The sequence below is a fragment of the Natator depressus genome, chromosome 15 (genome assembly GCF_965152275.1).
Source record: "Natator depressus isolate rNatDep1 chromosome 15, rNatDep2.hap1, whole genome shotgun sequence".
Classification (NCBI taxonomy): Eukaryota; Metazoa; Chordata; order Testudines; family Cheloniidae; genus Natator; species Natator depressus.
In genome coordinates this window covers 22987506-23003794 of record NC_134248.1, presented here as the reverse complement: position 1 = coordinate 23003794, position 16289 = coordinate 22987506, and the positions used below count along the sequence as shown (strand labels likewise).

General features: G+C 39.3%; 1 protein-coding gene and 1 long non-coding RNA gene across 5 annotated transcripts in view; one reads left to right on the top strand and one right to left on the bottom strand.

The window, feature by feature from the left end:
* The window catches only part of TMEM132B (transmembrane protein 132B), a 356630-nt gene extending 342573 nt beyond the window's left edge, over positions 1-14057 (top strand). For both annotated transcript variants that reach the window (XM_074972494.1, XM_074972493.1), the window contains exons 7-9: positions 5874-6147; positions 7378-7569; positions 9144-14057. In XM_074972494.1, coding sequence (XP_074828595.1) covers positions 5874-6147; positions 7378-7569; positions 9144-10295 — 1618 coding nt within the window. In that variant the 3' untranslated portion in view covers positions 10296-14057. The remainder of the gene's footprint in view (positions 1-5873; positions 6148-7377; positions 7570-9143) is intronic.
* Positions 1-16289, bottom strand: part of LOC141999266 (uncharacterized) — a 124201-nt gene that overhangs the window by 60251 nt on the left and 47661 nt on the right. For 2 of the 3 annotated variants that reach the window (XR_012641985.1, XR_012641986.1), the window contains exons 2-3: positions 15423-15535; positions 11990-12214 (exon numbers count right to left, since the gene is read on the bottom strand). This is a non-coding gene — a long non-coding RNA (uncharacterized LOC141999266). Of the gene's footprint in view, positions 1-11989; positions 12215-15422; positions 15536-16289 lie in introns of those variants that run through there. The other variant, XR_012641987.1, reaches the window with a different exon arrangement.

The window sequence follows — 16289 nt, the reverse complement described above, 5'->3', positions numbered from 1 at the left end:
AATGGGCAGATCATCAGATACCTTCTTTTGTCTATCTAGAAGGTGCTCCTGATCAGGTGGCTGTGTCAAAAGGACAGGTAATGAAGAACTGGCACAATGGAAACTTTTCTAACTTTCACTGGTGAAGACAAAGTTGCTCTTTGTGGAGAGAGAAAATGTGCTCGGTGATTGAATTGGTGCCAGCTGCTACAATAGTCCCAGAATCACTAACTTTCATTTCCTTTAGCAATCCAAAGAGATGCACTTTCTGCTGCTTTTGGGCCTGATGCTGCAGTTCTTACTTAGACGCAAATCCAACTGAAGTCAATGAGGTTTTTGCTGGAGTAAATGACTGCAGGATTGGGTTGCTGATCTTTATTATAGGAATTGGCTTTTGAACACCACGCATAGTGAGTTAAACATTCAGCGGTGGTTACCATCATGGACATTTTGACTTTAAACCCATTACGCCCAGCTTTGGGCATTTCCCTCCTAGTGTCTAGTGCTGATTTATTGGGCCAGCTGAAATAAAGATAATGGTCTGAGAGCCTGCACTGTCTGCAAGCTGGCAAGCAATCTTAGTTCACTGCTGCTCAAATTACATCTGACCCACTGGCACATCTTTAGCAACCATTGTTTCCCTGAAGGGTGGAAGAAAAAGCGTGGCTGCTGTATTGCTACAAAAAGGTAGCTGGTTGGTTGACACTGGGTGTCAGCTGCCTATGCATGTGTGACTGGAAAAGTATTTCAGGTTTCGAGTAGAAATAAATTACTCTGGGTTGATGAAACACTAGGATTTTTTTATTTACTTTGTTTCTCTATTTTAGATCAATAGGTAATCAGGGACTAGCATTAGCTATGCTAGCCTTGACATTTGCACTGTATGGGAGCTTCAAAGTTTCCTTTCTTTTTTCATGCTTTGTGTGTTTTACTCAATATTTCATTGTTTTTCCATGTTTAGAGGGGGTTTGTTTTGTTTTTCTCTCTCTCTGTCTGGGTGTTTATATTACACCAGCACCATACTGTCTTTGTACCTTCCACATATTTATGGGTTTATACTCAACACTCCAGTGAGGTAGGGAAGTATTATCCCCATTTGACAAACAGAAGCACTTGAGGCACAGAGAGGTTAAGTGACTTGCCCAGAGTTGTGCAGGAAGATAAGGGCAGCTTCTGAAGTTGAACTTACGTCTCCTGCTTCTCAGCAGCGTTTTAGCTTATATTAGTCACTGCTGAACTGCCCTGGAACAGTGTAATGTTGTGAGAATGCCAGACAGCTGAAATGTGTTCTTGTATCATCCACTGGGAAGACGTTCCAAATGGAGAAAGCTTTGATTTAATACCCAAGAAGCTCCCAACGTTCTGTGTCAGAACGATAACCTTTGTATTCTCTGAACACAAAAACATCATATGAGTCAATATTGTCAGTCCGAAAAATCTCATGAGCAGTTCAAGAACTAGGTCTGGTATTTTTTAAGAGGGCTAAAAGTTAGGCATATAACGCCTATTGAAATTCAGTGAGTATTGGCACCTAACTCCCTTAGATTCTTTTGAAAATCTTAGTCTACATTATTAGGAAATCTTTAGTCCTATAGTTAAGGCTATGTTTATGTCATGAAGGTCATGGAAGTCATGGAATCTGTGACTTCCAGAGACCTCCATGACATTCTCTGCTTCAGCCCCAGGGGCTGCGGGACTCTGGAGCTGGCAGCCGGCAGGATTCCAGCAACAGGTGACAGCCTTGCGCGGGGGGTGGGGGATGCCTCAGGCGAGTGGCTTGGGGTGTCCCGTTTTCTCTTTAGGAAATATGGTCACACTGTAGCTCCCAGCCACCCTAGGCGGACGGGGAACCCCGCAGCTCCCAGCCACCAGGGTGGCGGGGGAAACCATGGAGCTGTAGCAGAATAAGTCACAGACAGGTCACGGCTTCTGTGAATTTTTGTTTATTGCCAGTGATCTGTCCATGACTTTTACTAAGAAGAACCATGAGAAAATCTTAGCCTTACCTATAATGAAAGGGTCTGTTAATACCATGTTATTGTCCACATACCATAGTAACGGAGGGCATATAACTGTGTGTAATAGTAAGATGCATGTAATAATTGATCCTTTCTTGCTTAAATATCTTCTTCTGTGCAAATTTCCTCAAGGGAAAATAGGAAGATAGGGTAAAATATAAACATAGTGGCAGAAATCCTGAATTCCTTGCTCCCTTTGGATTGGTATGACAAGTTTTCACCTGCTCCTTACTGAATTAAATGGCTTTTACTTCAGTAGAAACTGCATGAGAACTGAGTAAGGAATTTTGGATTTGGGCTATTCTAAAGAAGGGGAGTATACAAAGCAGTCTCCATTGTGTATAAGCAGAAATATGGCTTACTATGCCAATCCATAAATATAGGATGAACTTTTATACTTATCCATATGAGATGGAGAATCATAATTTAATCTATGGTGCATGGCACTATCAATAGGGGCAGTCAATTTTCCAGATGAAAATCTGTTCTCTGGCTAGGTATATGCATGCTTAGCTGCAAATTAAAATTAAAATGCACAAGCTTAAACCACGTGTAGAACAGCTGTATAATAGAAAAGCAGACAGATCACTGATTATATCATTGCTAGCAGGCACCATTATAACAGGGTTGTTTTAACTCTACCCTCTAGCAAGGATTTTATCTGTCTGAAATGTAAATGAAATGGAATTCTGGCAACCTTGGTGCAGTCCAGACAAGCAAAAATCTTCTGAATACATTATGTAAAGGAGCAGGAAATATGGATAAGCAGAATTCTGAAAGATATTCAAAGCACAAGGCTCACTAACTTTAGAGGTCCAGAAAAAAAGGCAATATGAAGCAGTAGCTTGCATTAAGAGGACACTTAAAATGAGCTCAAGGAAGTTCAAGGAAGGATTTTAGGCCTACTAAGATCACTAACAAGACTCTGCGAGGACCATGTAATTTAATGGATTTCAAACACTTTGTTGGGTCCAAGAAGGCAAAGTACTGAAAAGCTCTGTCTTATTAACTGAATCAGGGATTTGTGGCTTTGAAGTGGAAATGGATATCATTTGTTTAAAAACACCCTTGAATTAAAGAAGAACAACTTGAATTGGCACCTGGCAATGGAAACTTGCAAGGCATGTTCTGAAATTGCCGGCACCTCACTTTCCATCTTTGCACCAACCATCTTTGCTCTTTTCTCTAAATGAGAAAAAGGCCAGATTAGGGTTTGCAAAACCTCAGTCAGGTTTTGATCTTGCAAAATCCAATCATGGCAGATTCAGATCTGGGTTACACTGTGTCTCATTTTATGGGGTCAGATTATTTAAAAAAAAATTCAACTCTTATCCCACCTCTAGACTAAACTCAAAGCAGGGCAGATTTTCATAAGAGCTCAGCAACCAACACCTCCTGTTCAGGAATCAAAACAACTGGTCAGATTTTCCAAAGAGCTCTTCAAGCTGAGAGTTCTGAAGTGGGTGCTGAGAGTTCTGAAAATCTGCCCATTTATTTTGATGCCTGAATGGGAATAGCTGGCCCCAGTTGTGGGCTTAAAGCAATTTTGAAAATCTACCGTGGATATTTATTTCTGCAGGCGTGAAATAAATTTCGGTGCATAGGATTTGCACTGCTTTTTGCGTGGTCCTGCTGTAAGTCGTTCTTCAATATCCCTTTGTTCAATATAATGTGCCATATTCTTCCTGAATGTAAATGCCATTGATTTCAGTGAAGTAACTATTCAATGATATTAGAGAAATTTATTCAATGATATAAGACAGACAAGGGTGGGGGAAGAGGTAATATCTTTTATTGGCGCAACTTGTGCTGGTGAACAAGACAGGCTTATAAAAAGGAGGGTGATAAATTAATCTCCTTAAACACCAAGGATGGGACAAGAAGTAATGGCTTTAAATTGCAGCAAAGGAGATTTAGATTACACATTAGGAAAAAACTTCCTAACTGTAAAGGTAGTTGGCTACTAGAACATATTACCTAGGGAGATTGTGGAATCTCTGTCATTGGAGGTTTTTAAGAGCAGGTTAGACAAACACCTATCAGGGATGATTTAGATAATACTCAGCCCTGCCTCACTGCAGAGGATTGGACTAGGTAACCTATCAAGGTCCCTTCCAGTCCTACATTTCTATGATTCTATGAAACTTCCCTAAGATTAACTTTCTCATGTGAACAGTTGCTGCATTACCCACATGGATGTGTTATTCATTTGTCAGTAGAAGTGGAGTTGGTCTGCAGGATCACACAGGGGAGGAGATCTAATGGAGATGTAGCTCACAATGTGAAAAAATTCAAGAATCCCTGCAGACTTTTCCATTCTGTGAAGATTCTACATGGAACTCTTCTTCCAGTGTGGCTTGGGCCTGATGTTACCAAGATATTACCTCACCTGCCTTGTCTCTCTAATAACCTGGGACCAACCTGGCTTCAACAACACTGCAAACACTATTCAGTGATGTTCACTATGGCCACTTTGCTGTATACATCAATACACTAACTTACAGAACACCAGGATTTTCCCGGTTCAAGTACGTGAAGGATGTGGATTTTTTAGTCTTTTTTTTTCAGCTTATTGGTTGCTAACTTTGTTGTAAGACCATTTACAAGAACTGTGTTTTATAATAGCTTTTTCATAACTTGTGTATTTCAAAGAGATAAAAGAACATAGCAAACATGAAAATACTTCCCCAAACCCCATGAAAAATAAGAGGATTCTTCCCCATCCCAGCTTTAGAAATGGTTACAAAAAAAGGAGTGAAATCAAATATTTCTAGGCAACGAATTCCACAGCATGGGGGCATAATGAGAGAAAGTGTGACCACCCAGTGCTTAATAGCTGACTTTCAAGACAACAAAAATGGTTCAATTAGAGAATCTGTGTGCTTGTCCTAGGGTGTAAAGTGAATCAATGGAAAAAACAGTGTTTAAAGCATGGAAAATGTTGCTCTGTGTATGAACAGCAGTATTCGTGTACAAGTCATTGTGATACTTTGTAGAAAGCCTGTAGGAACCTTTAACTGCATAGCTGCAATTATTATAGTATATGGGGAGATAATTAGAAAATTATAAAGCAGGTGTCTCTAATGGTACCATTGAGCATAGCTGTGAGTGATGGCACAGCCAGCCATGAGCCTCATACTTCTATTTGCACATCATATGATGTTATGTATTAACTGATATGCTGATTACCTGTGGAAGCGTTGGGTTCTATTGATCTGAACTCCTGCCTGGGTGTTACACTGAATTATACCTGTCCAGTTACCCACATGAACAGGGTTATATTTAAGATTAAATAGTAATGTCATACATCTCAAATGCACAGTGTTCTGTGAGCTGGAGAGGTGGCTAAAGGAGGCGCATGACCTAAGTGGGGGTCCCTGAATGTATTGGGCCTTTGCAGTACATGAGCAAAGACACCGCCATGAAGGTGCTGCAGAACGGGTCACGCTTAAGAGTGGCAGCTGCCACCCCCGTTATGCAGATGTACCCTCCACTTCCCCCAAGGCCAATCTGCAACCATCAGCATGCACGTGGGGGTGTGGTACCGTAGCTCTGACTGTCAAACTTTTCATGATGTTTTTCTTAGTCACCTAGAGGATTTGAGCATCTGATGAAAAACAAAACAAGTTCTAGACCCACTGGATCTTCAGCAATGATGTAAATGCCTGAGAGGGTCAGGGAGGTTCAATTTGGAACAGCTGTGCAAAATTGTCATTCAAGTTTGCCAGCTGAGGCATCAAAATCTATTTTCTCACCCTTCACCAGGCTGGGAGATGATAATGAAAAGACCGATATATTGACTTGCTACTCGGGTGGAAGTTTTGAAGGCTGTAATGTGATCCTGAGAATTAAGGATAATAAATAATCCATTTACAGGCCTACCCGTGACAGTGATGATGAAGAGGATGATGAGAGGAAGGGAAGAGGCTGCACCCTTCAGTACCAGCATGCCATGGTGCGAGTCCTCACACAGTTTGTAGCAGAGTCTTCCGATTTTGGAGGCCAGCTGACCTATATGTTGGGCTCTGAGTGGCAGTTTGACATCACGAATCTCGTGACAGATTTCATGAAGGTGGAAGAACCTAAGATTGCTAAATTACACGATGGACGGGTACTAGTTGGTCGTGAACATGGGATAACCACAGTTCAGGTAACAGCTCAAAATATACCTAGGTATAGGTGGGGAGAATTTGGGGTGAGAGCAGTTGATTACTGGCTATAATATAAAAGGCTGTTATGTCTGGGGAAAACATTAATTTAACACAGAAGTCTGAATAGGTTTCACTTTTGTTTCCAGTCATTTTCACTGCTTGATTCTTAATTACAGCAACGCAATGCAGTTTGGGCCAGTTTTTCAAAGGTATTTATGTACCTAAAGATGCAGATAGGCGGCTAATGGGATTTTCAAAAGCACCTAAGCAGGTTAGGCACTTAACTTCTCTGAAAATGCCACTTGACAGCTATCTTTAGCTGTAGATGTTTAAATATCTTTGAAAATGTGGCATTGTGTGTTTACAAAATCGTAGCGGGAACTTAAAATGATTGATATTTAATTAAAAAATCATGAAATGTTTCTTTCTGTATTTACTTACATAACCTCCCATTATATCCCTGTATACAAAGTTTATATTTTGGAACTAAAATAAAAGGATAGTGACATTTGGGTATGAACCAACACTCAGTGAATAGAAAGACTCCCACTGACTTCATAGGCAGTGGAGTCAACATCCTTGGGCTAGATTTCCAAAGGTATTTAGGCACCTACAGGTGAAGATCTGCACCAACTGGGATTTAGAAGAGCACCTAAGCAGGTTAGGTAATTAACTCCCATTGAAAGTCAATAGGTGTTAAGTGCCTAATTCACATAGGCCCTTTTGTCAACCCTACTAGCATCTTTAAGCACCTAAGTACCTCTGGCAATCTGGTACTCTGTCTTTTTAGAGATCAGCCCAGCTGAGCTCTTACAGGTAGTATATTCTGAGGCCGGTAGACTCTATATTTCTCTTCTGTTAAATTACAGTATCAGTATTATTCAATAGCCAGCAATGTAATTATATTAATTAGAGCTTTTACAGAAATTGTAAATGTAACTATATATTTTTAAAAAATCAAATAAATTCAGTTTAGTTCATTAATCTCCACTCTGTACCATACTGCTCAGGGATGAGGCTGTAATTTAAAAACAATGACATGTTTAATAAAACTATTTTGGGTATATATAGTAATTAAATGCCAAATGGGTGTAAAGTTTTGGGAAACATCAATTATAGCTTATAATGAATGCAACAAACACTGAACTGAACTGAAAATCTAGTTACTTTGTTTTATAACATTGAGTCACTTGTTGTTTAAAACAAGAAGGCATACTTGCTTTTTGAAGGTGCTGTCGCCTCTCTCTGATTCCATCTTGGCTGAGAAGACAGTGATCGTGCTAGATGACCGCGTAACAATCACAGACCTAGGGGTACAACTGGTAACGGGCTTGTCCCTGTCTTTACAAATAAACAAAGGAAATAAGAGAGCTATTGTTTCCACAGCATCTGCTTGCGATATTCTTCATACCCCAAAACAGGTATGGTCCAAAATAGTATTGATAATTATAATTAATTGGTTTGTTTATGATGTTTTGTAGAATGCCAAGGGAAAGCCTCCTGTATAGCTATGCAGCATGTATAACGTATGCCTGGTTGAAAAGCAGGATGTCTCATGCAGCTTAAGACAGTTCCCTGTCGTAGCTTACTCATTGCTGGCCTAGTCCCTCCCAAAGACCCTTACCACATATGTAACAGGTTGGCCATGCATCTAGTCCAAGATTCCTAGCAATGCATGTTGCTCATGGTAGGTGGCTGAGTATACACCTCCTTCCAGAGGACCACACCCCATTGGGGAAGAGGTGTGTGTCATTGCAGTGGGCATGTGTACTTCCGAAGTTTGCTATGGAAGGATCCTGGCTAACTAGCAAGGAGCAAGATTCCCATCCTTATACCTTGTTTCCCCTCGATTTGTACCAGTATAGCCACGGGAAGCTCTTAGCTCAATATGAACATCTCGCTGATTTACATGGCTGAAATCTTCTCTGAGGGTTTTGAGTACCTTCTATGGGTTCAACCCCTGCAGCCCCTAGGCAGACTAATTTCAGTGTAGCAGCCGTGTTAGTCTGTATTTGCAAAAAGAAAAGGAGTACTTGTGGCACCTTAGAGACTAACAAATTTATTTGAGCATGAGCTTTCATGAGCTACAGACTAAGTAGTACAGTTTTGCAAGATCAGGCCCATTCATTTGGATGAGATTCAGCCTTCTTTATCCTCACTTTATTCTGTAAGTAGTCCCAAGAGTGAAAATGAAACTATGAAAGAAGTAGGGTATATAACTCAGTGTGTGAGAGAGAGAGTGGCAGAATCTGGTCCCACAGAAGCAGGTAAGATTATTCAAAGCAGTTATGTTTTGATAGTGGGGTACGTCACGTGCAACTATTATGTGTAGCATGATTAATGCTGCTGTGAAAAACGTTGAGTTTGATCAAACTATCCTCAAAATATAAGCGGTAGCACGTTTGTCAGTGTTTCTGTGGTGTCCAAAGGGAACTACAGTCATTTCTGTCCCTTGCACAAGCCATTGCCTACTTAGAAATACTACGATTGAAACTGTGAAATATTTCATTCAAATCTGTTCCATAATGCATTCTGTTTAAATAAACTGAGCATGAACACCACACCTAGAGTTTATACAAGTGCATTATATTACACATAGGGTTAAAGCCAAGGAGCATTTTCAAAATGTCCCTTGTTATACGACATTTTTCTAAATGTATTAAAAATCATGATTTTGGAAATCTGAGAATTTTCATCAATGGGCTTTTGATGTTGAAAAGTGACTTCTCACTTTATACCCAGAAATACTTGTGTGCATCGTTTTGCAAGCACATTAGAGTGCACCTGCAAATAAGATGAATATCTAAATGGAATACAGCACACAAAACCAGAAGCTAAGTTGAAGCATCTTTGTAAAAACAAAACAAACAAAAACCACACATAAAGCGATACAGTGTATTTATATCACTGGTATCAAGTAAGTGTAAGCTCTCAAAACCCTAAAACATGGTGTCTTAACTTTCAAACTATTATTTCTCCCCTTTCCCTCTTATAGGAAGCCATAGTCAGTGCTTGGATTTTGTTCAGTGATGGCTCTGTGACACCTTTAGATATTTATGATTCCAAGGATTTTTCTGTCACCATCACTTCGCTGGATGAGATGGTGGTATCTGCCCAGCAAAACCTTCAGTCAAAGTGGCCTCTGGTAGTTGCAGAGGGTGATGGGCAAGGACCCCTGATTAAAATAGAAATGGTGATCAGTGAACCTTGCCAGAAGACGAAGCGAAAGAGCATTCTGGCTGTTGGGAAAGGAAATGTCAAAGTGAAATTGGGTCAGAAAGATTCCGACCACAAAGGAAGGACCAACGACATTGATGATGTAGATAGAGAGTTTAACCACCATCTGAACAATGCTATAGAGAAGACGGCAGAACAGGAGAGGACAGTGCAAGAATGGGCCAAACATGGAACCTTTATTAATCATGAAGACAATGCCAACAAAAGCACAACTTCCAAGTCTCCCATTGATGAGAAGAAGGCTCATGAGGATGGCCTCCAGAATAACCCAACGGCTTTCACAAGTTTTCCTACCCAAGTAGAGGTACCAGGGCAAAATAATCCCAATGACCTTGCATTGACTTCTAGAGGGTTAACTGATTTGGAGATTGGCATGTATGCCCTGCTGTGTGTTTTCTGCCTAGCAATTTTGGTCTTCTTAATTAACTGCGCGGCATTTGCTTGGAAGTATAGACACAAAAGGTTTGCTGTGAGTGAGCAAGGCAACATCCCACATTCTCATGACTGGGTCTGGCTTGGAAATGAGATTGAACTCTTGGAAAACCCAGTTGACATTTCGCTCCCCTCAGAGGAGTGCACTACCATGATTGACAGAGGGATGCAGTTTGAAGAAAGCAACTTTCTCCTTAATGGTAGCTCGCAGAAGACTCTCCATAATCAGATCCTCAGATCTTGTGAGTATGCTTGTGAGAAAGAAGTTAAAAGTGAACCTATAAATCCTTCCGGGCCAAAACGGAAGCGGGTCAAGTTCACTTCATATACCACGATACTGCCAGAGGATGGAGGTCCTTACACCAATTCAATTCTATTTGACAGTGACGATAATATTAAATGGGTATGTCAAGATATGAATCTTGGCGATTCCAAGGAACTTAGAGACTATATGGAAAGACTGCAAGACAATATGTAAAATACTTTCTTATGTTTGTATTCACCTTTATGCCTTCTGTTTTATGGATAGTGGAGCAGTCAGTCCAGTCAGCAATAGGAGGTTACAAAGGAGTCTAACTTTTGGAGGTCCCAAGAGGATAACTGCACATCATTGAGCGGGTACAAGAGGCTGGCTGAGTTAATCCTGTTTCACTATAAACCAGGATGTGTCCCTGAAACAGCTACATGTAGGTGTTGGAGGTGTCGCACATGATGGCTGTTTTCATATACGGCCTGGTACTAGCTAAATGCTAATACAATTATGCTCAGACTCAGAGGAGACTACATTTGTTTGTCAACTCATGATAAACAGTGATTCAGAAAACAAGGGATTTTTGGGGTTGATTTTTCTAGTCGTCATCCTTTGTAAAGCACAGTGGATATTTTTTTCATACAGCCTGAGCCAAGGCTTACTTCAAAAGAGATCTGAATGAATCTGTCCAATTTTATTTGCCTATGAGCAATGCAGCCAAGTATTCTCATTTTTTACAGATACAAACATCCACATGTGGTTAATTTCTTATCTGTATTGTTTAGGAAGATGGTTTGATTTAGAGAACATTAAATATTTTCTTCGGAGATTTTTTTTTTTGGTTGTACCAAAGTGTTTCACAGTATATTTACAGTTATTCAGGTTTTCTATTCATGTGCATCAGCTCTAAAGGATACCTCTTCATCACTGATTATCTTTCTCCTTCCCATGCGAATCTTTAATATTTGAAATGTAGAAATGTATTAGAAATCTCACACTGGAAAAGGGTTGTATCTCCTTACAGGGAACTGTATATACAACAATAAACCCTGGAAAATAAAAATCAAGAAGCAGCCCTGGGTTTATTTTTGTCATTGACAATATGAAAAATAACTTGAAACAAAGCAGAACACACTTTAAAGCAAAATGCCTCTCATGAAACAACAACACTTATGGAAATTCTTTGTGGGCAACACATGTTACTCTCACGATAAATGCAAACGTAGTATTGAAATGCACTGAACAGGAAGCAAATTGCCTGGGAAATAAGCAAAGACCTGAAACTGGTATTACACTGTACTAAATATATATATATAAACTGCAGTGTGTATATAGATATATAGATATATATATATATGTACACACACACACTGCAGTTTAGCACTACGTAGACATCCATCTACAATGGCTGGTGCACACAGGCCTTGTCTAAAAGCCATCTCTAATCATATGTCTGGTACAGAGAAAACCTTTACAACAAGCTCCATAACAAAAGAAAATACCGGGCACAGTTATATAATGGCTATTCCCAAATTTGACAGGAATGCTGGAGATTCAAAAAGCTTCCATTCCACAAACATTATATTCATTTTTACATTGAAGTACGATTGAAATGTGTTGAAAATTGTAGCAAAGAAACCTTTATGTATGAAATGTCTAAGAGAAGCAAAACAGTACATTGGGCCCATCATGAGAAAATGTAATTGACAGCTGATCCAAACACAGCTGCCTCACATCCCCCAACTCTCCCAAAATAATGAACATAACAGCACTTTAGTGTGAGCTCAGATGTACCACATATCTTAGTAAACTAACGCTCAAGATATTTAACATATAGTCTCTCCTTTTCTAGCTGAGCAAAGATTGCTAGAGAAGTCTTGATTGCTATTTTGAACCTGATTAATAAAACCAGAAAATCTTCATAAAATTCAGCTCCTCCAGATTTTTCTGCATTTTGCTAATGCGTAAGTAGTTATCCACTCAGTTCAGCAAACTGCTTAGAGTCCATCCCTATTCAACAAAGTACTTAAGCATATCTTAAGTCCCATTGATCCCAAAGTGACTTAAGTACTTTGCTGATTCGGGACCAGTATGTTAACGTTGGACAAGAGTCAGAAGCCACACTGTTTATACTGAAAGTCTTCTCTCTAAGAACAAGATTTGAAAAGAGCAAAATGGTAATTTTTGTGTGTTTCACATTAGAATTTATGTAGCTGTGAGACAAGGATCACTAAAAGTAGAGTGCACATATTTCCATGCTGGTGTTCCATTGTGTGCACATATAAAATAAACGATTAAGTGGAAAATACAGAGAATATAAGAGGAATTTATAGTCTAGCACGCCGGCTAGCTGATCTGACAAAGAATTTCACTTAGGCCAACCCACTCTCCAGTACAGGATCTGTTTGGTTTTAGAGCCTTGATCTTTGTTCTACGCAGGAATCACACACAGCAAGTCCACCTAGATGTTAAGTCTGGTCACCAGTTACAAAATACAAACAGTTAAAAAGATAAGTAAAAGAACGATTGTAGTTAACAAAAACTCAACAAACAAAAACAAAAAAATGGAAACCAGAATTTAGCGTGCCACACCAATACATAGAATCTGGTAAAGATGGAAAATGCTCTGGAAGTACAAAAATATATTATAGTTAAACTTTAAAAGATCTAACATGGTACATGAAAGTTCAGAAATAGAAAGTGACAATAAATAAAAATGCACAAGGCCAAAGAATAAAAAAAAACAAAGAGAGAAAATGAGAACGTCCAAAGTGTCCCCGCAGTTGCGGCGGTGTAAATGCTGAGTGACACCATTAAAAGCAGTTGAGTTACGCTGGATCTAGACCGATGTAAAAGTACCACTCCTGTGAAATGAACATTATTTGCAGACCAAGTGAAAGAACATCAAATAAATATTTCTAAGGCTAATTATTAACCAAAGGAAGGAATGGCATTTGGAGGCAGATTATATATCAAGAAACATCAAATGACTAAAACACACCTGGTCTCGCTAAGAAAACCTCTAATAACAATTAGATTGCTGTGTCCACAACTATGAAGTTTCGGTAGCTGCCGAGATAGGAAACTCCTATGGCTCCATACAGAATACACAACTTGTATTTGTGGTGCATACTGTTCTACATAAAGAAAAGGAAATAGGTTGTATGGATGGTGTTTTTGTCCCCCACCCGCACCCCTTCCCCGCAAACTATCAATACAAGGGAGGATTCACTGAATGTGTTGATTCTTAGCAACTTTAGAACTGTAAAGTGCCAGACTCTCGGCTACCGTAAATCACTGAATGGTTAGCTCCACCAGCTGAAGATCTGGCCCATGGAGAATACTGAAGAAAGAGTTCATTTCCAACAGTGCAGAACTATTATATTTCATTTGGACATTATAGACTAGCTCCATATGGCTTGTCTATGCACACTTCCTGATTTAAATACAAATTTGGGAAAACAGGTCCCCCTACTCCTCTTGCTGTAGAATGATACAGCTTCATAATGGTACTAGCTGCTCTTCCTTAGTTCTTATTGGGGAATGTAGAAGCAAATCTTCCAGCCATATGATTCAGTAAAAACAGTATATTATATAATGGGATACAATCTGTATTTCAAGGTAGAGTGCTTCATGAATGGGATACCAAATATTCATAGAAAATATGCTCTTTTCTGAAATACATATTGTATACACTACATTGAAATACACTGTATAGTACATAGTGAAATGCATACACTAACTACTGAATCTACAATACTGAATATGTATATTCATCATGCCCAAAATATGTATAGAGTATGGTAAGTCTTAAATGTATAACATAATGAAACCTGTACAAAATAAACTGTAAGTTAAGACAATGACAGATGACTTTTATAACTGTGTATACCGATTAAGTTATTCAAGCCTCAGTTTACATCATTAAATGTGCCATTTTTAAAAGTTGTTCATTTTCTATAGGACAGAGTTCAGAAATAAGACTTCACTCTCCAGCAAAGCAGCACTTGAGTGACATTGTGAAACCCGTGAACTCTAACATAGAAATAAACAGATCGCTCATGTGATTCTTCAATTTGACTCTCCTATTTTAATCACACAAAAATGAAGTTGATGGGCCATGTGTATGTGTGGTGTGATGGGCTAGGGAATTGCATGCACTATTTTGGCAAACTAAAACCATGTGGGGTTTCACTCCTTGGGCACCCACTGCCCACATCAGAGTGGATTTTCAGGTTTTGATACAAATGTTTCATACAGTCCGATGTATGATATGCCAGTCCAGCCCATTGTTTCCATACTGAGGCACTGGGAAAATGGTAGTGATAGTTTTCATTTTAGCCCCTGCAAATTATCTGTGAATGGTGCACATCAGTCAAGGTTCCAGTTTTAGTAAGAACACTCCGAAAGTTGTGTGAAATATGCTTGTAGTTTTGGGAAGTGAGTTTAAGATGAATCCACAGGCCTTTTACATTTCCCAATGCAAATTATGGGCTAGACTCTTCTTTCTACTATGCTGGTGTGAATCTAGAATAATTATTTTATGTATTTATAGGATTTTTGGGGTGCACGTGAGGATAGTATCTAAGTATCTCCTATTAATTATCCTCACAACCCACCATTGAGGTAGATTATTAGCCCCATTTTAGAGATGGGGACCGGAGACAGGTGGCTTATGTGACTTGCCCAAGGTCCACAGCAAAGTCCAAAACATAATGCAGCTCTCCTGTAGGCCAGTATGCTACCTTTAAGCACAAGACAATCCTGCCTCCCATAGTCAATACAGTAACTGAAATCAGAGTTACATATGTGGTCCCATCCTTCTCTCATTGATCTCAATAGTAATAGATTTAGGTCCCCAATGCACAAACTGGCAGCCACCAATGCCAAAGGGTGAACTACGTTTGCCCTAAGAGGATCCATTGCTATTGCTTTCTTTATTAAAAACACCTTTATTGCTAATTTAATTAAATTTATCTGACAGTAAGGGATGTATTTATCTGCCTGGGATGTAAGCTGGGAGCTTCAAAGAGGCCGGCTGCTGAATTTTAATGGATTTTGGGTACGTTACTCTCATCATCCGCATTGAAAATCACAGCAGTAGTAAAGTAGAAATTTTCAGAAGTGACATATTTCCCTTAATGGTATTTATGGGGAATTACTTTGGCTCTGACATTGAGTAGCATCTTCCTAAACAAGGAGACAACTCATGTTGTCGGGTTGTACTCAGTGCAAGTTAGTGTATCAGAACATGGACCTTTATACATAGGAAAAATTCTTGTGTCTGACTCCAGAATCTACAGTTACATTGCCCATAAATACAGCCCTACAATCAAATGATAAAAATCAACTTACCTCTCCAATGTACACACCAAAGATGATCTTTATGGGATGCCTTAACTACATGATGGAGTTGCACGTGATAGCAGGAGAAGAGTGACTCGATGACCTGGGGGTCCCTTTCAGTCCTATGTACAAATGAAAAAAAATTGCATGGATCAATAAACAACTGGATGACAAGTAGGGTACAGTTAGGGTCTGGTTTTCAATTGATGTTGTGTCTGAAAAAAACCCTAAGCCGTTAGAGTTTGACAGCAGAAAGATCTGCAGGATGATATTTGTCAGAAGTTAAATAGGACAAATCGTAAAGTCCTGATGCAGCTGAAACTCCCACTGGTGTTTCCAGGAGTTGTGACCAAGACAGGACTGAACAAGGGCTGCATGATTCTGGAAAAAGGATAGATAATTACTGATCAGATCTGAGGCCTGAATAGCTTGATATGTCTTCATATTACACAAAACCAAACCCTGCTATTTTCAATCAGTAGCACCGTCTAGCCTGCAGCAAATAGAGCGAGAAGTGGTGCTTTGAGTTTATGTAAGGGTGACATATTGTGTTATATAATATTTATGAAACGTTGAGTTTTTGCTTTGTGAAAATGAAGTGACAATTTGTAAATTTCTGGGTGCCCAAGAAGTTACATTATCTTTTAAACTCAGAATGTAAATTTTTATCCAAAGAGTCCATTTGGCACCAAAACATAATTTTTAATGATTGTAGGCAAAATAATTGAGTTGTCTTGTTGATACACAGGGGCAGTTTAACTAAAACTTAAAGGGAGGAAAATGATTTTCTGTGAGAATCATTTAGTTGTCTGACTTTAGGTGAAAATTAGTGTTACCCACCCTTGGGCCACATATGTATGGATGATGATATTGGTA